Here is a 25,566-nt window from a genome sequence, read left to right on the forward strand (position 1 = left end):
TGAATGCGCATGTAAAACAGGTGGGGTTCAGTACCTCCAACAAGGTTAAGAACCACTGCTCTGGATATGTTTTAGATGATAAACCCATGAGGCTGGTGTTGCAGAGGTTTTCTTTCTGGACCCAGAGACTCGCGGCGGCGTGACACGACAGTACACGGAGATGTGACGTCTCAGGCTGGAGGCCGTTTCCCACCATTTCCTCTGTTGTAATAACGTTTCCACAGGAGCGTTGAGGATTTAGCCGTCTGGACGTGCCGACCCGGCGGGTCTAAATATGACTCTTGCGTTATTTATTTTTCTTTTTTATCCAGAACACGATCACCGAGCAGCTGCAGAGCCGCTACGCTAAAGATCAGATCTACACGTACGTGGGAGACATCATCATCGCCGTCAACCCTTTCCACACCATGGACATTTACACCCCGCAGGTCAGCGCCCGGAGTGCTTTTCACACGTCTGTATTTGGTCAGGAATGAACCAAGTATCGTCGGATTCAGATTTTATTTCTACGGCGCCGAATCCCAACCCGGTTGTCTGATGAACCTCCCCCAGCAGATGACCTACAGATACCCGAAGTTCCTCAAGAGCGAGCGCTTGGGGACGGCGGGGAGGAAAATAAATAAAGCCCCTGAAATCTATCAGTGCATCAATATGATCTTTTCAAAGTGATCCATTTGCTGATGAGTAAAAACGCATGTGTTTTTCTACAGCAACATTTAGCACCTCCCTCAGGGTAAGCAGGGTCCAAATGGGCGGTGGGGTTTTTTAGGTTGATCCTACTGAAACACACCGATCTGGATTATGGCTATGACAGATCACCGTTTTGGGGAAGAAGAAGAAGAAATCACATTCAGTTCTACATAAAGCACAAATGGGCCTCCTCATGTAACCATCATGGACGAACCCTGAGCAGCTGCTGGGGGTTCGGCATTGAACCGCTGGCTGTTGATCATCTCTGAACTTTAAATTCAATCGTGTGTGTTTGTGTTTGTGTGTGTGTGTGTGTGTGGTCCATCCTTGTCTCCTCACAGTTCACCAAGATGTACATCGGAGCAAAGCGTACAGCCAACCCACCCCACATCTTCGCCGTGGCCGATATCGCCTACCAGTCCATGGTGTCATACAACGCAGACCAGGTGACCTAACATGACACACACACACACACACACACACACACACACACACACTTGACCAACTAAACTACTGTTGTTTTTCCTGCTGGCTGCAGTGCATTGTGATCAGCGGAGAAAGTGGAGCCGGGAAAACAGAGAGTGCTCATCTGTTGGTGCAGCAGCTGACGGTCCTGGGAAAGGTAAGTCACAGTGCACACACACACACACACAAATACACACACCGCTTGGAACCATTTTCATATTGCTGAACTCCCATTAAAGGTCGTAAAGTGCGGACAGGCAGAACATAACATTATTATAAGTAATTATTTAAAAAATGGATGGTCACACTGATCCAACCGGACTGGACAACTGCTACCGTGCATGTAATAGCTTCTTTGAACACACACACACACACATATATGCACACACAGAGAATTGATTTTAATGAGAATGTAAACATTGTAACCCACAATAATAACACGTCTGTGTTTGATTTCATTATGTATATTTTTAATGTGTTCTTATTGTCTCTGATGAGGATGGATAGGATCAGGAATGAGTCCATCTGGTTAAGCCAGACTAAGACTAGTTAGTTGGTGTGAGAGAAGAGGGGAAGAATTGGGTTAGATGGAGAAGATTGATTTGCTGTGGCAACCCCTCAAGGGAAAAGCCGAAAAGAATAGAAGACGATGTGTCTGTGGAGGTTCTCGGTCATCCACGTCATGGTGAATTCTTGTTAAAATCCTCTTGTTGTGGCAAGTAGACTTGAATTTCTTCACTTGAAAACGTCTCACCCCTTTTTCCAATTTCACGGTAATTTCATCGGCCCCGATGTGACGAGGCTATACGTTTTGGCCACAGTGTTCAAAGCGTGCGAGGGGGGAAAAAAAAGTAGCGACTTAACACTCGAAGTCCTGCGACTGCGCTTTTTTTTGCGCAGGCAGGTTTGGAGTTCAAGGGGGATCCTTAATGAGCAACTAACTTACACTTTCCAAACATATATTAATGCTGCAAGACGGACACATCCTCAAGTCCAGTTAGTCAAGCAAGAAAAACCGAACGTGATCACAGACTAGGACCGCTTGAAATGTGGTGTTGATGTGCTCGATCAAAAACTGCAGGCTCACACAGTGCGCACCAGAACACGGAGATGGCCCATTGCAGTATTCTACAATATTCTGAACATGGCTGCTGTAAATGCACATGTACTGTATAAGAAATGTACAGGATCAAACGAGTCAAAGTGAACATTCCAGTTCAATCTTGCAGAAGAACTGAGAAATAGACACATACAGGTTATCGAACAGGAAAAACAGAGAAAGCAGGCGCTGCGTGAAATGGAAAGGGTTTCTGAAGGTAAAACGACAACATGCCAAGTGCGTCGGAGTTGCAACAGAAATCATTCTACACAAAAACGTGGCATTTGCCACAAGTACACCGGTAGGAAATGTAGAAAAGGATTTCCATTTGTGTGTAAAAACTGCTAAAAAATGCTAAAAACTACAAAAGTGTGGAATATGCTCACAATTTGTTTTCAATGCAATTTATTTGGAATAGTTTTCATTTCAAAGTAGATGTTTTTCTTATTCACTCATGTCTTTTGTTTGCTTTCTCGGTACTTTCACCCGTTCTTCTCTCGAATTTGCAATCACAACGACCGGGCGATAACATTAACATTTCTTGGAAGGGGAGGGAGGTCTGCAGGAGAAGCAGAAACTTCCAGGACTTCTAGTGTTAAAGCCCAGAAATGACGGTATACATACGTGTCATCTAGAGTCAAGCGACCATGCATTCACATGTCTGTGCTATTTAATGTCTCCATTGAACCTCCTGCGTGTTTCCGCACCGCGACTTTGCATCATCAACGCAGCTGAAAGCCTCTCATTTTGAGAAGAAAGTAAAACCTTGACCCTTTTGCGCCCCATAACTGTGTTTTCAGGCTAATAATCGGACGCTCCAGGAGAAGATCTTGCTGGTCAACAACCTGGTGGAGGCGTTTGGAAACGCCTGCACGGTCATCAACGACAACTCCAGTCGCTTTGGAAAGTACCTGGAGATGAAGTTCACCTGCGGAGGAACTGTGGTGGGCGCGCAGATATCGGAGTACTTGTTGGAGAAATCCAGAGTCATCCACCAGGCAGTGTAAGTGTGTCTCCTTCAACCTATTTCAACCCGCGAAGAGAGAAACCGATGCTTTCACGACCTTGGTTTGACATTGACATTCTCCATTAGAGACATCATCACACAGAGGCTTATCTCCAGTCCACCTGTCAGAGATCTCAGTGTAATTGAGTGCTTCTCCGCTCTTCACCTCCGTCCCTGCTTTTGAATGCGGTGGCGTTCGCCTTCGGTGTGTCGCAGGGGAGGGATCGGCTCGCTCTTCTTCTGATCTGCTGCAGACGGCGGACAGATATATTCGACAGCCACGTCCACGGCTCTGGTTTCTCCATTTCCTAAGGTTGTTTACTGAATATTGAGATTGCAGTATGCACTTATTCAAGTCCATTCATTCATTCCTTCATTGGGTGGCTGTCCCAAGGGTCACCGGGCAAGGGGCGGCATCACCCTGGATCAATCAGAAGCCGCATATAAAGACATACAACCTTCCCTCTCATTCAAATGTCTGGACAATTTAGTCTCCAATGAACCTTCTGCAGGACTTTAGAGAAGAAGTACATCATCAATATGCTATAACTTCATCCTGATCCAGGGCGTCTGTGGTGAATTAGTTTTACTTAAATCGAAGACAAATGTCTTTCCTCGGGCTCTGCTGTGCTCCCTGTGATTTATTCTGTGCATATGAATTATAATTGCGTGACCTTGACCCGTCCCTTTGTTTCCCCAGTCACAGTCGGATTGTATCACGACGGGTTCAGATGTTTACGGTGCGCTGAGAAGCTACAACAACTTCCCTTGTGTTTGTTTCCACAGAGGGGAAAGAAATTTTCACATCTTCTACTACATTTATGCCGGTTTGGCTGACAGGAAGAAGTTAGCCCACTACAAGCTCCCCGACAACAGAATGCCAAAGTAGGTCCGACATCCCTCGGCCTTCCCCTGTAACGCCATTCCTCGTTAAAGGCCGATCCTGACCCCCCGCTGCTCCGCAGGTATCTGTGCAACGAGCACATTAAATTAGGGCCCGACATCGTGAGCAACTCCTTCTACAAGGAGCAGTTTGATGCAGTGGAGCAGTGCTTCAAAGTCATCGGATTCACCCTGGAGGTACACGTCGCAGCTTCGGCTAATCAACACGCGGCTGAAATGCGCTGGCGCGGTCGTTGCGATAGCATAACCTTGAGCCTAGCATTCGTACAAGAAATTTCCAGTTTGTGTAGCATGTAAACACCACCCTTGGAGAGGCTGGAGAGGGTCACGATCGAAGCAAACAAACAAAAGGCGGACCTCCAAATTGGCTCGTGAGCAGCTCGCGGGATCTTCTGTATGTAAGCTGAGGCTCCGAGCTGAGGGCCCAGTCATCTGCTGCCATTGTGAGGGGCTAATGAGGCCCGGAGAACCTGATTGCCTCTGGGATCAGCATGTCAATAGCACTTATCCTGCAAGCTCTTGACGGTACGAACAGCCCGGATTCCGCAAAAGGTTTTATCTTTCCTGGAGTCACAGAGTGCTTAAACGCGCCTGGCTGGTCTTCGGGCTTCTCCGTTGAGCTAACCTGTACAAGGAATCAAATGCGATGTGACATGAGCACATGGATTGCGGAGGTGTCAGAGTATTTGCCAAAATAAGGGTTTCTGAGGGTCGAGATTTGTGCTATCTGCCGGGAGATCTGACCAATCGCCGCACGGAAAATGGATCGCAAATAGAAATATCATTGTCGATTGTCATTTTCAAGTGAGGTAGTGTCAATAGATGATTCCTAGTTGAGACCATTCAGCTTTTAGCCGCCTTCATTCAACCTTCTCTTCTGCATCCCCTCACACCAACTGACTTCCTGTCCTCTTTCCCTTTGTCCATAAACCTCCTGGTCCTACAACCTGGGTATGAAACGCAAAGAAGTCCGTACTTGTTTGGCCACAATAGGGATCTTCCATCCTCTGCCTCAATGTTCCTCACCTCTTTCTCCGGCTGTCATTCATCCAGGAGCTCGGCAGTGTCTACAGCACTCTGGCAGCCATCCTCAACTCTGGCGACATCGAGTTTTCCGCCGTCGCCTCGGTGCACCAAACAGACAAGAGCAACATCGCCAATCTTTCTGTCCTGGAAAACGGTGAGTGTACGGCCAATCATGTGCAGGGGGAGGGGGGGGGTTCGACCCAACACCACTTCGTATTTCCTCGGCAAGGTGTAATTCAACTGCTTCCCGTTCCCCCGCAGTGGCGTCCCTACTGTGCATCCGCTCAGACGAGCTACAGGAGGCCCTGACCTCCCACTGCGTCGTGGCCCGCGGCGAGACCATCGTCAGGCCCAACACGGTGGAGAAGGCGGCCGTGGTGAGGGACGCTATGAGCAAGGCTCTGTACGGACGCCTCTTCAGCTGGATCGTCAACAGGATCAACACGCTGCTCCGGCCCGACAGCCACGCCGGGTGAGGCCAGAAGCGGGTCGGTGATTCGGGCAATCAGGCTGGCGCGGATGCAGAATGAGGTCGTCTCACGGGTTCAGACTTTGTATGGAAAGAAAAGAAGGAGGGGAAGGGATTGGATCAGAGGATTAGTGTTTACTGTTAACATCAGAAAAACAGAGGCTTGAATGTGGACATCTGAGATGTTTGTTTACAGTATACCCTTGTTTTTCGCGGGGGTTACGTTCCAAAAAGAACCCGCGATAGGCAAAATCCGTGAAGTAGAAACCTTTATTTTTTTTTTTTACAATTATTATACAATTAAATACTCAATCATTTGTTTCGAAAATAAAAGTACTGTACTTTAGAAACGTTTTTTTCAACAAATAACTTCTGTACTGTACTGTCAAATAATGATTTTAATCATCAATGTGAACAGAAGGCTTCAATTTGCAGAGATTAGCACTGCCCACCATGACCCGAGTAATTGGATTAAACGGGAGAAAATTAAAAATGATTATAAAAAAAAAAAAAAAAAAATTGCGGACAGTTGCAACCCTTTTGCATCCTTGTTAAAACTTATGGCTGCTGTCGTCCTTATGTCTTTTTTCTTCCGTCTTTATGGAACGAACGGAAGATTAATTAATTCTGTAATGCCGACCTACAGCTGCATAGCTTTTACCTTCCCTTAGCATGTCCAGAAGTTTAACTTTATCTGCGATAGATAGCATCTACCGCTGCTTTTTGGGACCTGCTGCAGGGGCTTTTGTCGGTCCAGAGCGTTTTGTCAACATTATGGGTTTTAGAGAAACTTGAAATTGCAAGAGAATTTGCACGTATGTAATGTAAATTTGGCAAGCTGTAAATATTAAACTGCAACGTTATTGACGCACAGGTAGAGATGAGATGAGAACAACTTTATTTATCCCGAAGGAAATTGTTGTGCCAGAGTTTCAAGCAAAAACATAACAGTGATAGATAATAGTAGGATGGAAGGAGAATAAGAAATACAATGAAATATAAATTGTCAAGGTTAAGGCTATCAAGTGTTTTAAGGTCTTAAGTACAAAGAGTTGAAGATTCCCTGCGGCTGAGGGAAGAGGAATTCAGGTAGGAAAGACCTCCTGTGGCGTTCAGTTGAGCTCCTTGGTGGTATCAGTCTACGACTGACGCTACGACTAGAGAAGAAGCAGAGTGACTTTTTAGCCAATCAGAATGCAGAGCACAATGCAAATCCGTGAAGTAGCGAAACCGTGAAAAATAAACCGCGTTATAGCGAGGGATCACTGTACATCCGCAGCCCAAGATTGCCTTTGTGTATTAGATTTCTATTCACCGAGTAAGAAAAACATCTCCCTTTTTATCCGGATTTTCCGTTGTTGGTCTGGAACGGGGATTCTGCGGCAGTTCCTCTGAACCTCAGTGAGACCGTTCTTCCAGGACTCGTGTTGGATATCAGCTCAAATCTAAAAACGTCTGCGGTCCGGTCCGGACCGGAGTCTCCGCTTGGCGTGACCTGTCGTCCTTCTCGTTTCCAGGGAGGATTACAAGGGCTTGAACATCGGTATCCTAGACATTTTCGGCTTCGAGAACTTCAAGAGGAACTCCTTTGAGCAGCTCTGCATCAACATCGCCAACGAGCAGATCCAGTTTTACTTCAACCAGCACATATTCGCCTGGGAACAGGTACAGGAAGACCCCGGGGCCGTGAATGCGTCCTGGAAAACAATCTGTAGGCGGTTTTCACCTTGGCACCACCTCATTTCCATCTAAATAGCAATAACATCTCATCATTTGTCAGCCTGCGCTTAAGAGTGATAGCGAGGGTGAAATATGCCGCCGTCTTTATTTATGAGGGAACGAGGTTCGCGTCTCTCCCTTCACGCCGTCCCGCGGGTGTGTTTTGCCTCGGGGGCCGCTGAGAATGGTTGGCTGGTGTTAAATGATTTGATCTCGCCGGCGGAGGGGGGCGATGAATCACCCCAAACGAGGGTCAATTAGACGTCTGAGACACTTAGCGCCAGACTTAAACTCACTCTGGGGTATCGTTGGCGGCCGGCCCAGAAATACGTTGCGCTATGCATCGGGCTGCGAGGGGGAATTTCACGCCGTGCACAAAGTGTCACTCGAGCGAAAACCTATAAGTTGCCGGGGACGAAAATGTTTGCTATTCATGTACTTTTACATCCGGCCCCCCTGAGGAAGAAGCACCCGCCTATTCACTCACAGTCTGCTTCCAGCTGACTTTCAATTGGAGGTTTAACAGAGTCGCGGCACGCTTTGCCATGTGTAGCTTCATGACATGCCTTTTGTGATAGAATAAGCACCTTAATTAGATTTTTTTCCCATTCTATCATCATCTTCTCAGAGTGGAGGTCTGAGTTTCTGGAGAGGCTGCTGAGTGGTATGCTTGTCTCGATGGGACATCCCTTCCCCGCGTGGAGGATTCGCGTTGTCCCGCAGATGTGATTTATTAGAAGCAGGCCTGAGTAACTGACTAGAGCAACATGAGGCAACAAGTCCCGACGTCACCGCATCCCCATAGAAAGGTTATGCATGCAGGGGTCCCTATAATAGTCCCTCTTATTACAGGGATTCGGAAAACTCCAGAAAGCCATCGGAGCAATAAAACATCAATATAATTTCACATCATTACATTCATGGCAATTTAAATATGTAATTAGAGTTCCCAAAGAAGTAGAGCCTCACAATTGCTTAGCTTGATTGTGAATTATTTTCCAATATGAGCTGTGAACATAATTATTATATATGCTCCACAGCGCTGCTGGGAGCCTTGCCAGAGAGGACATCATTTTTTCAGATGAAATGAGAATCAACTTGCCGTTTAATTATTTTAGTTAATCAAAAGTAAAACCGTTTAAACCGACGGGCCCTTGCGTTTTGCCACGGCTCAAAAGCTGATGGTTTTATTTTGTCTTGTCCGGCCCGTTCAGAGCTACGGCGCCGAACACATTTTATCTTTTGACAGGACTGAAGGCTGCGTTCAAGCGCAAAACGCCTTCCCTCTTTATTCCAAACCGAAATAATCCCGGCATGTCTGCACAGGACGAGTACCTGAACGAAGAGGTGGACGCTCGGGTGATTGAGTACGAGGACAACCGGCATCTCCTGGACCTGTTCCTGCAGAAGCCCATGGGCATGCTGTCTCTTCTGGATGAGGAGAGCCGGTTCCCGCAAGCCACGGACCAGACCCTCGTAGGCGAGTCCCCTCGGGGTTAAACGCAGCCTTTTATGAAAATGGAATTCATCTGTCGGAATCACAGTCGGCTTTACTTTCCAAGTCTGTTGACACTCATGAGCAATCTGGTTTTTGGCTCTATCTTGTTCTGACGTGAAGGTAAACAACAACTGGGCAACTGGACATTGTACCCAGTACAACGAGACCAACGTTCTTGAGGAAACAGAGTCAAATTCAGATTAATTTTATTTGTATGGTGCCAAATCAACCCTGGTTGTCTGATGACACTTCCCATGCAGAGCAGGTCTGGACCACATCCTTTTAGATGATCTACAGAAACCCACCATCCTCCCAGGTGCAAGCACTTGGTGACAGAGAGGAGAAAACTGCCGCTGCCATTTACTGTGGCAGAAACCTGGGACTGGTCCCAGCTCAATGGGGGTTGGCCTTCTGCTTCAAACGAGATTGTGATAGCAACACAGGGGCTATGAGGGGCACGTACAGACCATCTATTATACTTAAGGAAAGCTAACTGTGACAGCCTGAGAGCTTGGGAGAAGATATGAGGATACCAGCATGCAGTGATGATGGGACACGAGTGCTGACGGGGTTTGAAGAATGGGAAAAAGGAAAGGGGTGTATCATGGGATAAACCCTAGCATAGTAAGCCTATGGTAGTGAAACTGGCAGCTAGCCCAGCCCAAACTTTAAGCTACGCAAAAAGAAAAGTTTATAGCACAAAGGCAAAGCTTCCCAAGAGGTTACCCCAAAAAAATCAGTTTTTACTACCATTTCTCCAAGGATTTTACAGTTTCCAGCCAGTAGAGCGTCAAAGACAGCAACAGTTTTTTAATAGTTGGTCTTTTAAAGTGGATGTATGTTGTCTCACTAATTCAGAAAAATTTGAGAACAACTTGAAGACCAAGAGCTTCTGGAGACCCAAGAGGATTGACCTCGGCTTCGGGATCCACCACTATGCAGGAAAGGTATGTTTCCTCTCCGGTTTGCCTCTGTTTAGATCCAGTTAATTCCTCCATGTTTTTCAAATGAATTGATGTTTAGCTCATGTTCAGCCTCACACTGATTGTCCCTTCCTCCCCCAAACATGAAGGTGATCTACAGCGCTGCAGGCATACTGGCAAAGAATAGGGACACGCTGCCTGCCGATATTGTCCTGCTGCTGAGATCATCAGAAAACGAGCTTATCCGAAAGCTTGTCACCCACCCCCTCACCAAGACAGGTAAAGGACACCTGATGGTGACCCTTTGAAGGGACGGGGGAGATACTGGGGCTCAGAGGGCTGAGTTGGGAAAATAAGAACGCTTGGTTGTAGAGTCCAGACTCAATGGAGCCAAACCGTGTGGTTTCCATCAGTATTTTTAGGACTTGTAACCCTCCAAATAGCAGGACCTGAAGGTGCTAAGCCTACCTTGGCCACGAAGCTCTCCTGTGCTGGCAGAACAGGCGGCAACTCAAAGCCAGTAATCACCTGCTTACTCTCCAAAAGCAGCCTCAACAGCCGTTGGCCGGGTGTCGGCATCCCATGTCCGCGTGAGATCACTTTAGCCTTCCCAGTTGCATACCGCTACGGGAACAAAGCTTTCTGTTCGCGGCTTCCGGTGTGACGGATAATCGATTTACGCTGCCGGGTAAAAATATCCTTGTCTGTTTTTCTGGATGATTAACCCCCCGCCGGTCTCTGCGCTCCGCTCGCTAACGCTGATGCTCACTGTTCGATTCACAGGCAACCTTGCCCACACCAAGGGTAAAGGCATAAACACAATGCACAGCCCGCGGACCCCGACACGCACCATCACCTTCGCCAAGGTACTTACGGCACCGTCCATTATCACTGTATTATCCCTCGCGTCGGGAACCTTCCCCGGGAAATCACTCCTCCTCCTACCTTTCAAGAACATCACCAAAAGAACTCCTGCTCCCCTTTTGAGTTTCTGTTTGTCTGACCGTGTGAGATTGAAGCCTACTTCTTCTGTGCCCTTCTTCTTCCTCGCCTGTCAAGATGGGAGTGCTAACTTTGTACACTTCCTTTGCTTTCAGCGAGGTAATCATTACACTTAATCACTGCCGTGTTTCACCTCAGGTGTCATGTTTGCACCTTCTGTTCCCCGTAGCCCGCCTTAGCATTGACTCCAAATGTAGCGGTGTGTACTTCTGTCGTCTGTCCATAAGCGTGTAGATGTTCACCCTGTGCATGTGCGAGCGAGTCGTCTTTCCCTGTAAATGTTTTTTGTTTGGATTTGTCTGGTTGTAGCATGCGAGTCCTCTGGCGAGAAATGATTGAAGTCAAACGGTTCGTAAAGTGAGCGGTATCCCATCTCCGGTCCAAAACGTGGACAAATCCCTTTGAATTTCTCTCATTGGCCAAAAGACAAATGCATTCTCTCCCGACAAGTTTAGCACAATGAATGAGTTGACATTGCAGCCTCCGCTAAACGTGAGCCTTGAGGGCAAAGCCTTCCTTCGGAAGAAATCAACATCGACGGGAGTCGAATCCATTTCCATTTATTTGCATATTATTTTTCTAGAACTTATCGAACCCCTCACTCCTCTAGGGAAGCACAATCAAATATCGACGCTCGGGCTTTCTTTAGCGTGTCGTTTTCTTCTTTGAATTCAGTCTTTATATTGATCGCCATTTTAAAATTGCACAGAAACTATTTGTAATGTGTTAAATTTTGTTTCTACTTCTATATACGAGGCCCCACTTCTTTATGATGATGTATATTCACTCCATGTGTATGTTGCTTCAGAAAACATAATAAACCGTGTTATTATACACAAACATATTTACTACAGCATTAATGGGAGTTGAATTTAATAGAAACTATTCCAGCTATTGGATCTAAAGTTAAAGGTTTTTTTAAACTGGTGCTTTTGGACTTTTTGATGATCTGATCAGCGTCCCTATTTGATAGTAACTGGTTTCATCACGCTGTGCCTTCAAAGTCCTTTTAAATGGATCAAATTCCCGAATTCGCACTAATGCTCTCGCGCCGATCGCACCATTAGGAGCACCAGGAGGCCCCGAGTCCGGCCAAAGGACACCTGGGCCTGCAGACAGGAGGATCGGACCACCGGCCTTCAAATTAGTAACCTGCTCCAGCAGCTGAGCGACAGCCGCCCCTTTATATTAGCGCCCAGCTCAGAAATAGAAAGCCTTGTTTATGACATGAATCATTTCCTGCTTTTCAAGCGTCTAATTATTGTGGAGATGACACTTCAGATCGTAATCAGGCAGATCAAACTCTGACGTCTGCACTTTTTTTTTTTTTTTTTTTTTGGTGTTCATCCATTTTCTGCATCTCTTTTGCAGCCCTCTCTGGATTTAAAGCGCACTCCTGAAAACAAATGCTTTCTCGATGTGCCTCTCGATGACAGAGTGCAAATGAAAACGGTGATTGGTGATTTTTATGACAAAAAAAAACAACAACAAACAAAACCATAACAATATCAATGAAATTTAGTTTGGGTCATTACACTCTATGGACTACTACGTTTGCAGATGACATTGTGATGTGTAGTGAGAGAAGGAAGCAGGTGGAGGAACATCTAGAGAGGTGGAGATGTGACCTGGAGAGAAGAGGAGTGAAAGTTAGCTGCAGCAAGACGGAATGAGAGGATGTGTGAATGTGTGAATGAGAGGAACGCAAGAGGAACGGTGAGGCTCTAGGGGGTGGAGATGAAGGTGGAGGAGTTTAAGTACCGAGGGTCACCAGTCCAGAGCAGCGGAGAGGGTGGAGAAAAGAATCAGCCTGAAGGAAAGACAAGAGGGAGAAGACAGAGGGGGAAAAGAAGAAGCCAAGGTATCAGGCTTGTAGACCGAGAGAAGACGACAGGGAGGGCACACGGTAGATATTCTGGATAAAGTCACACAGAGATGGTTTGGACATGAACAGAGGGGGGATGGAGAAGATCTGGGTAGAAGAATGCTGAGATAGGGGGAGGTCCAGAGGAGGTTTATGGGTGGAGAGGAGGAGGATAGTTGTGAGAGGAGAGGGTTAGATGGAAATGGATGATCGGCTGTGGAGAAGGGTGCAGCCAAGAGAAGAAGTTTGGATACTATTTTAATGACACCACCAGTAGTCCTCTCTAGTTGGTACCTGTCAGTCCTCTATCTTAGTCCTTTCTTGTTTCCTGCTTGTGTCTATTATCAAAATGTTTTCTCGTAATTCTTTGTCAGTAGACTGTCGTGTTCAAATTGTTTGGCCAAAATCTTTTTTTTTTTTTTTTTTTTTATCAACGTAATCTGTGTTTGCTTAGTCAGTGGATCCTGGAGACGCCCCTTACCACCCCAGAGAAACCACCAACATGAGAACTCAGACGGTGGCGTCCTACTTCAGAGTAAGAGTGTGATCTTCCCATCGTCGGGGTCTCAGTTCAGATCCCAACTACTGACAATTTGTTTGCGCCTCCTAGTATTCGCTCATGGACCTGTTATCCAAGATGGTATCGGGGCAGCCCCACTTCGTTCGCTGCATTAAACCCAACAATGATCGCCAAGCCCACAAGTTTGACCGGGAGAAGGTTCTGGTTCAGCTGCGCTACACGGGGATCCTGGAGACGGCCAAGATCAGACGGCAGGGCTACTCCCACCGCATCCTGTTTGCCAACTTCACCAAGAGGTCCGCCTGGCTCTCGCACCACAGCAGGTCCCATGGAAATCAGGGGACCGTTGCAGCTTTTGCCTTTTGAGCCCCAACTGGCTGTGCTGGTGTTCACAGGTACTACTTCCTGGCCTTCCACGCCCACGAGGAGCCGCCTGCCACTCCAGAGACATGCACTGCCATACTTGAAAAGGCCAAGTTGGAGAATTGGGCAATGGGGAAAACAAAGGTGAGCTAATGTGTGTGTGTGTTTATAAACACATATAGAGAGAGAGTCAATATGCATTAACTGAATTGGAATGGAATATTTATGTATGTAAGGAATGAGTCGTCCTCTGGGTTCAGACATACAGTTGGTTCACTGGAAACCCTAAATTGTTCAGGGGCGTGAATGACAGAATGGTTTTGTGTCTCTATGTGTGGATCTGTGATCGAAGGGCGACCGGTCCAGGGAGAAACCCTGTCCTCGCCCAGGAACAGCAAAGATACATTCCAGAACCCTCGCAACACTGACTTCAGGATAAGTGGTGCAGATAAAGATTGAATGAATGAATCAATGAAAGGACGGTTCAGTTCACAAGATATGGTGCAAACACTCAATGGGTAGACAGTGTCAAAAGATTAGGGACAAAAAGCCAAAGAACTTTGTCACGACATATAACCATTACAAAGAGGAATCCTCTTGATGTTTTTTTAGCTACTCCTTGGACACCATCACCTCACGAATGAAAACCGTGAAATATCAATGTGAATCAACAGCTGCTTAACCCAACTCTGGATTTGACTCTTGACCAGTCTGCTGTCCTCACTCTCAGGTGTTTCTCAAATACTACCATGTTGAGCATCTGAACCTGATGGTGCAGCAGGCTACACAGCGCATTGTGGTGCTTCAGGCGTATGTTCGAGGCTGGCTCGGGACCAAGCGATACCGCAAAATATTACGAGAAAGGGAACAGAGTGCTTTGGTGCTACAGTCAGGTTGGTAAACTGTTCATTAACTTGAAAATGGAGTGGCAGAGCACTTCTGGTAAGCAATGCGTCCATGTCTGTTTGTCCGATGTCCAGCTTACAGAGGTCAACAAGCTAGGAGGAGGGTTGCCAATGACAAAAAAAGAGCCAAGTTTGAAGCCGTCATCATTCGGTTCCAAGCCGGTAAGCAACATGAGAGACGAAACTCGGTATCCAGATTTTCGGGTCGTCGGCCTCCGTGTTGTTAAAGTGTTTCCCCTTCAGCTTGCAGGGGGCTTCTTGCCAGGAAAAACTACAAGGAGATGGTGGAGGAGAAGAACAGAGCAGCAACCAAAATCCAGGCGCGTTACAGGGGACACAAGGAAAGGAGAAGCTTCAAAAGAAAAAGGTTTGTGCGCCACTGCCCTGTAACAGTTCGCAAATGGCAACATCGAAAAACAGCCGATAGACAATTGTGATCAAAAAAGGGTCCAGAATGAGGCCACCCTGATGAAGAAGTACATGTCTTGCTTCCAGGGAAGCCAGAGAGAAAGAGAGAGCAGATAAAGCTCTGAAAGCAACGCAAGAGCAGATAGCGTCTTCCAGCGTCGAAGCAACGCATGAGGAAGAAGAAACCAAGGCTGCCGTGGTCCTGCAAAGCAACTTCAGAGGCTACAAGGAGAGGAAGAAGTTTAAGGAGCGGAAAAAGACAATGGCTGGTGCCGAGCTTGAGTTATCTTCAATCACGCTAGAGGAATGTTCAGCGGGTCAGGAGCCAGTGAGAAAGGAAGACGGGGGGAGGGCCGTGGAGGCTCTGGACGAGGATGACGAAAGTACATTCGAAGCAGAGGAGAATGACGACAGTGACCACACGCAGGTGCCAGAAGATGAAGAGCATACAGAAGTGCTGGATGAGGCAGTGATATCAAATGCAGCAGCAACAGATGCCGGACACATGATGCCCATGGAATTAATGGATGTGGAGAACTTGGAGGATGAAACCAGGGCTGCTACTGTACTCCAGAGTAACTTCAGAGGCCACAGAGAGAGGAAAAGGTTACAGGAGGAAGGCAAAGTACCAGCCAGAAGTCCGAGTCCAAGGAGGCCCTCGGGTGAAGAAACGCAGACCATCTGCAGAGAAAAATCAACACAGGTTCCAGAAGCATCGCAGGTTCATCCTGATGACCCCGATGAGACCAAAGCAGCGGTGGTCCTTCAGAGCAACTTCAGAGGCCACAAGGAGCGCAAACGACTGGAGGAGGAGGGAAAGATCCCCAAGAAAAAGAAGAGGGATGAGAATGAGTCTTCGAAGGATGACGCGGTAATGCCATCGGGAGAATCAGTGGCAGATTCTCAGCAAAATGTGACGGGCGAGGACCCTGAGGGGCTGGATGAGGAGAAAGCTGCAACTGTCCTTCAAAGTAACTTCAGGGGCCACCGGGAACGAAAGAAACTGAAAGCAGAGAGAGATGCTCGAAAGAGCGTAGAAGCCGAAGATGCAGTACCCAGTAATGCAGAAACTCACCCGGGGGAGAAGGAACCTCTGGATGTCGATGATATTATAATAGAACGTGATGAGGTGACAGATGTAGAAAGGGAAAGACAGGAGGAGGAGCAGGCGGCCGTGAAGATCCAGAGCAACTTTAGAGGCTACAAGGACAGGAAAAACCTGAGGGCCAACAAGCAAACAGCGCTGAAAGAAGCCGAGCAGCTGGCTACCTTCTCCAAAGAGGTAAGTACCATTTTTAGGCTCAAGTACTGAACTTCTGATTTGGTCTAATGGTGAATAAGTACTTATTGGGTTGATGTCTGTCAGGCAACTGGAGCAGAAACAAAAACATCCAACTATGAGGCATCACAATTTTATCAAGGAGCCCATTAGAGCACAGAAAAGATGGGAAGTATGGAATGTACCCCTCCCAGCCCCAGGCTTCTGATTCCAAATCTCGAGTTACGTAACTCTGAGCCGGTACGGCCTGTCTTATCCAGGCCTGATTTGCACGCTGGTTAACAACTCCTGAATGTCAGAGGCTGTTGCAGCAGCAAAGCATTTACCCAAGCGGATATTTCAGTGAACCATACCTGACTTTTGCTAGAGCCGGATGCTCATCTTCACCGGAGTGTTAGGAGGCAGGCTAACAAATGACCTTTGCAACCACTTCACTGATGTATGTTCTCAAAGTGCAATCGGACAGTCTCTCAGTCCTCCCATTGATGACAATAGAAGAAAATGTATACGTGTCTAGATGGAGTGGTCAGCACTTCACCCTCGGAGCAAGATCGTGGCTCCTCCGGGTTCCTCCCACACTCCAAATACATGCAAGAGGTTCATTGGAGACCCTACATTATCCAGATGTGTGAATGAGAGGGTGAATGGTTGGATGTCTCTAGATGTGGAGCTGTGATTGGTCCAGGATCAACCCCACCTCTTGCCCAATGACAGATGGGATGGGCTCCGGCAAACCCCGTGCCCCAGACTGCGGGATAAGCAGAGTAGATCATAAATGAATGAATATCTAGATAGAAATGTATGCAAATACATCACTGTGATCAGTGTTTTTTAATTTTCTTTCTTCACGGTTGTGTTTGGGCAGATCTCAAAGACCTCCCTGGACTTCTTGGCCATGCAGCACAGGCTGAACGAAATCATCCAGGCCCATCAGGCAAAGCGCAGGGGTAGCGGCATGTCCAGGGGGAACGCCGTCAATGGTCTTGCGCCGCAGAATCACCAAGCATGTAAGATAAGCTGGAAAGAGTTTGTGGGGAAACAAGTGTGATATACAACGTCGGCTTGATGTAGCCTGGAGTTTGATGAATGAATGGACGGTTAACAGGAATACAGTCTCCACTTGTATAGCGCTCTGTCTATATGATGTATGACTAGGAGGGCTAATGGTCATATATCTCTATATGTAGGACTGTGAGGCCACCTCTGGCCCTCTGGTAGCCGGGATAGGCTGCTATACCTGTAGGCTACCCGCCCGCCACAACCCTGACTGCAGGATAAGTGGTCTGGATAATGAATGAGTGAATCCATTTTTTGAGTTTGAGAGCTGAAGTTTGGATTCCCATCACAAAAGACCAGAAAGCCATGTTCACTGTGGATGCATTACCTTCTCTCTCGTGATGCACGATTTCAGAAATCCAGGGAAATTGGCACGCAGGAATGGGCAGAGCTTTCCCCTCCTTGACGTGTCATCAAAACAAGTGTTTGCTTTCAGGGCGGCAAGAGGGTGAATTTGTTTATTTTTCACATCATTGCATGGCAAAGCCAGCAGTCAAACTGCCTGTTGGGAGAAGGGGGGGGGGGGGGGGGGGGTGATTAAACGTCTTAATTTCTCTGCAAAATAATGAGTTTCTTTTGCATTTGGTTTGTTTTTAACCTGATCTAAAAACATTTGAAGGAACTCCCTTTACTTCCAGCAGCTTGGATCAGAGGTCCTGGTGCGTGGGCAGATCAGACTCCGATCTCATGGAAAGTGTAATCTTTATTTAGTTAGAAGGCGAAAGGTGCAGTGCAGAAGTCCTTTGCTTATCTGACATTAAACGTTTCAAAGCGGCATGTCTTTGCCCCGAAACCGTGAATCATCCCCCCTGCCGGAGAACGTAAATATGTTTCACCGGCTGCCGGTTGGTTGAGCCATTTTTCATATTTGTGAGCTAATCAGCTAATTGACTCCTGGCACAAACAAGAGCACTAATGATTTCCTCTTCTAATAATTACCCAGCGCAGGGAGCTGCCCTGTGGTCGATGAATACCAAAAATATAAGCGCTCAAATGAAAACCCGTGCCGCCGAGGAGTGCTTTCCACATATTCATCTCCACGACCCTGTTTTTTTAATCTCATTTTGTTGCGTAACCGTTACAGACTCCATGCATATCTCTGGGCTTACAGTCTGGGTCTGTCTGCCCTTTCCAAGCTCTGCTCTAGAACAGCACGCCACCAGGGCCCGGACAGAATGAATTATCCCTGTTATTTCCAGAGGCCACAACTGAGAATTGTGATTTTTGAGCCTCGCTGGGTTGTTCGTATATCTCCGGTGTGGATATCTGTGCTAAATAAACGCTGTTGGAATCATTTTTGACACGTAAATAAAGTCGTGTAGTCACGACGCACTTGACGGGAAAGGTCACCCAACGTTAATCATGTTTTTGGCCAGCCGGCGTCCCCAACAATTACGGCAGAAATTAATAAGGGACTGCGAGGAATTGGCGTTTGGTTTGTTTGAACAATTCAAAATGACCTTTGGATGGAGCTGCCTGCAAATGTTGCAACTTTCATTTCAACTACCTGAGAGCTTCTGCGTGTGATGGATGATTATTGCCACATGTTTTTTCGTTTTTTTTTTTTTTTTACCCTGCATGAACAGTGATTAATAACGAATAAAAGCAAAAGGTCACTGTAATATATTTGCAATAACTGACACGGCCCCAGAGGGATATTGTTGCCGTATATCACTCGTGACAAAGATAATGGATCACGACTCGTCCGCTGCGATGCGTGAATCACCGGCCAGCTGCTCACGAACGCGCACCTCTCACCGGGCAGCCAATGGCATGCAAGGCACCGAGCATCGCCGCAAGTTACCGGACACTTTTCGTGCGTCGAAGGTTGTTGCTCTGAAACTGCGTCGGGGGAAAAAAGAAACCGGCGCAAGGCCTCTAGGGAAGCGTCCCTCAAATTTGATGGTTCAGTTCCCAGCCCCTCCTGTCCTGCTACCCCAGCTGCTTCACTGTTAACGCTTTGAATTGACGCTCTGCTGCCACTTTCATGTAAATGGGTGAATTAGATTCGGCGCTTTAAAACACGCAGGGTGACGAAAGCACTACACAAGTGGTGACCATTTGACATATGATATCCCACTAAGGATTTGGATACAGCGGTAATTCAAGCCAGAATGCAACAAACTCATGGGTATACAACAAATCCTACAGGCCAGTGAGGAGACACCAGGTTTATTGTATTCAGTTTCTCTGGTTGTTAGCTTTGTACCGTAGGAGACCCCCGACTGGCCCACCTTTCGGTGCAGGGGGTTGTGTTTTTTTTTCACCTAAACCACGCTTGAAGTGGCCTCCTGCACCTCATGATTGATTACACGCAACCACCCAAAGGGTCGTCCTCGGGAAATCATTGAACAAATTCATTGTGTGACCAAGTGACCTGAAAGTATTCATTCACACCAAGAACAGAACCAGCTTCTCCATAGAGAACAATTAATCATTTGCCATCTTCTAGGGATGGTGGTCTTCTATGCTGACGTCGCTGACAGCTCCGATTTTGGTTTAGAACAGGAATCGGCAACCCATGGCTTCGGAGATGCATGCGGCTCTTTGATCCCTCTGATGTGGCTTTTAAGAATAATTCAAAGAGTATTTGATTAAAATCTATTTTAGTTTGTTCATTTTTAAAAGTAAATTTTGATTAACTATGACGCAGGTTATGGATTTTTTTTTTTTTTAAATACAAGGAGTTCAAAATGTTTTGTTCCAATCAAAAAAAATTATTTTGTTTTAAAAAAAAAAAAAGCAGCACATATTTTGTTTATACATAGCATGAAGGCAAAAAAATATCATATGCCATGTTAATTCATTTTAAATTTCAAAAGGGTTGTATGGCCTCAGTGTTTTCTTTACTGTCGGGAAAAGGGTCCAAATGGCTCTTTGAGTGGTAAAGGTTGCCGACCCCTGATTTAGAAGAACGCCCCTCCGACATCACTCACACTGCTATAACCTACCCATCACCCCTAACCAACCAGGTTAAGCTTGTAGCCTGGCCAATCAGATTAATGGGCAAGTCGTGGACACAAGACAAGTTCGCTGCTTAACGGGAGCTCAGATCACATCCGATAGCAGATGTATGATAACACTATGATAGCAGCGAACATAATTTAGCTGGTTGCATGTATGAATTGCAGAGGTCAAAAGAGGCGTCGTAGGAAGCTAATGTAGCTTATAGTAACAGTTTTCTGCCAAATGCAAACCAAAGATTGACTGTAGAAATATGAGTATTTGCAAACTTATACATACTAACTAGTTGTAGTCACATTGATTGGAGGAGAAGAGTAGCTCTTTTTTGTTGGACAGTATGGAGCCCCAATGTTTGGTACGGAAATTGTCATCTGACGGTGGAGCTCGATACGGGGTTGGCGAATCCCATTGGATGGGGTATCACTGCAGACCCCGAGGGCGGCGGGTCCGCGAGATTCAAACGGTTTGCTCGACGAAAGCTGAGACAAGTGGCAACAGGGTCACTTTTCCAGAAGGCTGGTGAAAACAGCCAATGAGATAAATGCATTTTCTGTACTTTGTTTCCTTCTGTTGTTCAGTGGGTGTGACGCTAGTCTGTATGGAGCAGAATTTTACATCACTAACATGCCAAAGTCCTTCCCCCATTTATTTATTGGAGTAGACACGTCGCATCACGTCCCTCCCCAGTCTCGTTGTGCCTTGGCAGAAGCAATTTGACTGTATTTCACCGCATTTATTTCCCATCATTGTTTCAGCAGACAAGAGGTTGTCCAGGACCCCCCGCAGGACCCAGCAGCCCAAGACTCTGAACACACCTGAAGACTCCACCTACTATAACCTGATACACGTGAGTCATTTTTAAAAACTAAAGCCCAGTTATCAGAAAGGCTGCAAACACCGGACCAGTCATAAATTGTTTTGTTTTTATCTTTTGAACACCTTTCAAAAGTTCATTGTCCAGTCGTACTTGTGACGTTCCCTACTTTTCGTCTGCCTTTCTTCGTCCGGCCATTTTATTTGGTTGAATTAAAAACCTTTGTGGATTTAATCAAAGTGTGTGACTATTCCAAGCAGATTCTCCTGCGGCGCCAATGGCAACGGGGAGCTTTACTTAAAATGAGGATTTAGACATTTGAGCAACAGCATGCCTGCGCTTAGCGTTCATCTTGTTTTCTATCAAACCTTTTTTTTTTCCTGAGTTACTCATTCATTTGTTGAGATTCGTAGTTCTTAGATGGTGTCTGACTGACGTGTAATAATCTTCGCTCTTCATCCCTCCACTCAGCGGTCCGTTCAGGATGACAAGCGCAAGCCAAGGAAAGAGGAGTAAGTTCTGCACCCGCAGTCAGGACTCATTTAACAAGCTATCTGGATTATGTTTTAGCATGTTGCCTTCTAGCTTCGCACCCCAGGTTCAGATTAATGTTGACAGCTAAGCTCTAACATCAGGACGACGTTCGGGTCCGGACACTTCAAATCAACCGCCTTGCCTCCATCCGCTGCGAGTGCTCCATAAAATGTACATTTGAAGCTGACGTTCAAACACTGTGCAGTGCAATATTTACCATCGGGGGTAATAATTTGTCAGCAGATAAATAAGTCCAGCTGTGGACAGGGGCAGTTTACACGCATCATTAGGGACGAGAAGGTCAGTAGGACGGATGGCACCACTGGCTCAGTCTGACAGCAGAGAGATGGGAGATGGAGGGATGTGGGCAAAGAAGATGAAAAGTGAAAGATGAATGGATGATAATGTACCAGAGACAGTGGAGGTAAATAGGTAATGTGCCCCAGTGTGGGTTTAGTGACCAGTGTTATTTCAAGAAAGGAGCACTGTGACAGCCTCCACCCCAAAAACTACAACTATTTGATGAGAAACAAAAAAATCAAAGGTACAAGGGATATCAGGGCAAAACAGACAACAGTGTCTTTCACTGCGTGAGGCAGCTTTATTGCAAAAACAAATTACCAACAGATAGATGTTAACAGTAACAAGAATGTTTCAGAGGCATGGAAAGACCAGAACTTCTCAGTGCAACCCAAGCTTGCTACATGGCTGTGTCATATCACCTACCAAAGATATTTGTGCACTATGTTAAAGTAATGTATTAACTACTAATTATAGGTCTTAATGGTCATCAGCAAAACGTTCATCCTTGTCTATCCTATTCTTTCGGGTCTCCAGTCAAGGCAAGCTCCTGGACTTAGATGACCACTACTACACGGGCCTGTCCACGAGCAGGTCTGCCCCTTCCTTGTCCATGGAGAACACATTGGGCAGTGGCAGCAGCCCACAGTCTACAGAGCGAAGAAGGTCCATGGACAGGAGACAGCATGGGGACAGGAGGCAAACACCATCTTCTAGCAGGCAGTCCCAGGAGAGGGCGGTCACTGAGCCGGAGTCGACCAAAACTACCAAAGACAGCAGGTACGTAAGGGCAACGAGCAGGAGAAGACTATCCTGACTAGATAGCTTTGTTCTGTAAGGCTTTCCCCTGGATGACCCAGTCAGAGACCTTCTATTCACATGCAAGAGTCCTTTTAACCTCCATCCATCCCTACAGCTTCTACCTCCTAGCTGGGGTGGGGTCTCAAGGGCAGCGGCCTCAGCAGAGAGGCCACTTGGCCCAACTCTTCCGGGTGAATCTCCGGGTGTTCCCGGGGCAGCAGAGTCACAGCCGCTCCAGGGTGTCCAGGGTTGGTACCAGAGAACATGGAGAGCCTTACAAAAGACACTTTGAGGCTTTTAGCTAAAGTTACTGTGGCTATGAGCTCTTAGAGCATACCTGTCTGCACTCCTGGTACTGTAATTCAGTTCTTTTACTACGTCCACTCGGAAACAAATTAAGGTGAGCATCTGTTTATGAGTACAGAGGGTTCAGTTGTAGGGGCAAGAGCTACCCTTCATTCATACCTCCACCTCTCCAGATATGCTTCCACCTGCTCCCGGCTCAATGTGACTCCAGATCCCACGGTCATCTGCAAACAGCACCGTCCGTGCCATTCCTGTCATACCATCACCGCTGCAAACAAGGCTATCCTGACTCGATTGTCCATTGTCCTTTTCTTCTAGGCATGCATTTTAATGATGCGGCCATCTTTGTCTCCGCAGGCTCTCTGTTCCCGGGAGGTTGCCGACAGAGAACCGAACTGAGCAGAATCCCTACGATTACAGACATCTACTGAGGAAGACGTCCCAGAGACGAAGGCTCATCAAACACTACTGACCCAGCGTGGTCGGCCGTCTGGTGTTAATCTGTGCAAATCCAAAAGCGGTATCCATGTGACAACAATTAAATATGGCGGCCCAGAAGGGTGTGAATCCATGAGAGCACCTGGGAGATGTTTTGAAAGGGGTTTCTCTCCAGTGCAAATGTGAAATGTGAAAGGTAATTTTTTTAATGTACCTATATATATATATACACTCTAATTTCCCCTCCAGAACACGTGTTGTGTTGAAGTCCTAATAATGTCAGCATGGCCGAGCCTGCACCCCCTCCCCCCCACACACACATAGCAAGTTGATGCTAATATTAGCCCTATTTGCTAAATTGTTGCATGTGGTTCCCCTGCCAAATATGATTATTGATGGGGAATGGGAATGGTGTTCCTCCAAAGCGAACTGATTGTGAGCGACAGTATGAAATGTACATATAAAGACGGAATTTTACTGCTCTAAATGTCTCTTTCCACTGGATTCTGGCTGAAAATGGAAATACCTCTGGATTTCCTGTGCCAGAAGACATATGCCAGGACCCTCCAGAACCCATGGAATGTGACAAAAGTTTTTTTTTTTTTAACAAAAAAAAAAAACAACAAAATTTGTTGTTGGAGTGAAAAAGAACTAAAAGCCATGGTAGTAGTTTAACACTGAGTGCAGTTTGTAGTTTCTGACTAGGACATGGAGTGAACTCCAGTTGTTGCAGTAGTCTTGACTCAGATGAAGCTAAAACATGACTCAACCTCAGACGTGAGTTGATAATAAACATGCAGTCATTCATTCATTCATTCACTCCCTCACTCACTCATTCATTCTCTACACCACTTATCCTGCAATGAGTCCGTGGGGGTGCTGGAGCCTATCCCTGCCAGGATTGGGCGAGAGGTGGGGTTCACCCTGGCCCAATCACAGGGCCACTTATAGAGACACCCAACCATTCACCCTCTCATTCACATGTCTGGACAATTCAGGGTCTCCAAAGAACCTCTTGCAGGTTTTTGGACTGTGTGAGGAACCCAGAGGAACTGCATGGAGACACCTGGAGAACATGGAGACTCCACACAGAAAGGCCCACTGTGGGAATCCAAGCGGGGACCTTCTGGCTGTGGACCTACGCGGCGCCTCAGTAAACATCGGGTTGATATTTAAACCAAAAGCCGTATGGACGTCCAACCTGATGTGGAAAAAGAGTTGAGAGAACAGTGTCCCGACTGTTCTGATCTTTGTTGAGGACAGTCAAAGCGGCAGATGGTGAGCGTCTGGAGGAGAAACGGGACTGGAAATACCGAGATGGTTTACCTGTTATTGTAGTGTTCGACTCGGCCGGGTCGCTCAGGTGTTTTGTAAAACTGTCGGTGCGCTCGCTTTGTTTGTTTGTTTTTCTGGTTTCTTCATGTCAACCTAAACAAGACCAAAGCACCTGAGATGTGGTTGTGTCTTTGGAGCCTCCACAGCGATCACTTTACTCCCCATCTTTGGCAGAATGAGAAGGTCATCAGAAGGAGACCAGCAGGCCAGGCTCAATCCAACCAAGCAAGTATAAAAATACAAATCCTTCACCCGTGACGTGAACATGGTGAACCGCCGACATTTAACGCAGACGAGCCCAGAGGATCTTCGGCCTCTTTCGCTGGTCCAAAGACCTCCTGCTGCACAGACCTTCAGCAGAACGCACCGGTGACCGGTTTCGAACTTGTCCTTTGAGCTGCTCCCTTCAGGGTCTCCACAGCCAATCATCTGCCTGCATCAACCTTCTTGTCTTCTTCCCTCCATCCATAAACCTCCTCTCTGGTCTTCCTCCAACCTCGGCGCCCTTCTACCCGGATCTTCTCCATCCCTGTCCAAACCATCTCAGTGTGATTTTATCTCTAGAACAAGGGTCTCAGACTCTCGACCCTCGGAGTAATATTTTGTGCCCCCCTGCCCCAAATCAAATCAAATACAACAAAATGCACGGAGAACTGAGAAGACCGAACTGAGGCATGGTGTTGTTGACATTACATTTACTTTTCTTCATGAATCTCAGGTTGTTTGTCATGTATTTTTAACAGAACAGTTTATTACATATAAAGAGGTCTGGAATTACCTGTTCTCCTTTAGACTGAAGCAAAGGAAAAATTTGGACTTAGTGTTACGTCTAAGTAATTACTCTAGGATTTTACTGGTCCGGCCGCCTTGACATCAAAC

The 25,566-nt window shown here is 46.7% G+C and overlaps 1 protein-coding gene across 1 annotated transcript in view; it reads left to right on the forward strand.

Moving 5' to 3' along the window:
- myo3a (myosin IIIA) overlaps positions 1 to 23,567 on the forward strand; it is a 45,672-nt gene extending 22,105 nt beyond the window's left edge. The window contains exons 12-37 of the mRNA XM_086150845.1: positions 312 to 428; positions 1,032 to 1,136; positions 1,229 to 1,312; positions 3,055 to 3,257; positions 4,047 to 4,145; positions 4,226 to 4,340; positions 5,217 to 5,343; positions 5,451 to 5,661; positions 7,176 to 7,323; positions 8,704 to 8,857; positions 9,734 to 9,822; positions 9,948 to 10,077; positions 10,582 to 10,664; positions 10,858 to 10,899; positions 13,119 to 13,199; positions 13,275 to 13,480; positions 13,580 to 13,691; positions 14,278 to 14,440; positions 14,528 to 14,614; positions 14,696 to 14,819; positions 14,948 to 16,142; positions 17,005 to 17,146; positions 20,915 to 21,006; positions 21,445 to 21,485; positions 22,345 to 22,587; positions 23,272 to 23,567. Coding sequence (XP_086006971.1) covers positions 312 to 428; positions 1,032 to 1,136; positions 1,229 to 1,312; positions 3,055 to 3,257; positions 4,047 to 4,145; positions 4,226 to 4,340; positions 5,217 to 5,343; positions 5,451 to 5,661; positions 7,176 to 7,323; positions 8,704 to 8,857; positions 9,734 to 9,822; positions 9,948 to 10,077; positions 10,582 to 10,664; positions 10,858 to 10,899; positions 13,119 to 13,199; positions 13,275 to 13,480; positions 13,580 to 13,691; positions 14,278 to 14,440; positions 14,528 to 14,614; positions 14,696 to 14,819; positions 14,948 to 16,142; positions 17,005 to 17,146; positions 20,915 to 21,006; positions 21,445 to 21,485; positions 22,345 to 22,587; positions 23,272 to 23,386 — 4,308 coding nt within the window. The 3' untranslated portion in view covers positions 23,387 to 23,567. The remainder of the gene's footprint in view (positions 1 to 311; positions 429 to 1,031; positions 1,137 to 1,228; positions 1,313 to 3,054; positions 3,258 to 4,046; positions 4,146 to 4,225; positions 4,341 to 5,216; positions 5,344 to 5,450; positions 5,662 to 7,175; positions 7,324 to 8,703; positions 8,858 to 9,733; positions 9,823 to 9,947; positions 10,078 to 10,581; positions 10,665 to 10,857; positions 10,900 to 13,118; positions 13,200 to 13,274; positions 13,481 to 13,579; positions 13,692 to 14,277; positions 14,441 to 14,527; positions 14,615 to 14,695; positions 14,820 to 14,947; positions 16,143 to 17,004; positions 17,147 to 20,914; positions 21,007 to 21,444; positions 21,486 to 22,344; positions 22,588 to 23,271) is intronic.
- The last annotated feature ends 1,999 nt before the right edge of the window (positions 23,568 to 25,566 follow it).

This window comes from Fistularia commersonii, chromosome 8 (genome assembly GCF_037954325.1).
Source record: "Fistularia commersonii isolate RoL2024-O1a breed Wild chromosome 8, RoL_Fcom_v1.0, whole genome shotgun sequence".
NCBI lineage: Eukaryota > Metazoa > Chordata > Actinopteri > Syngnathiformes > Fistulariidae > Fistularia > Fistularia commersonii.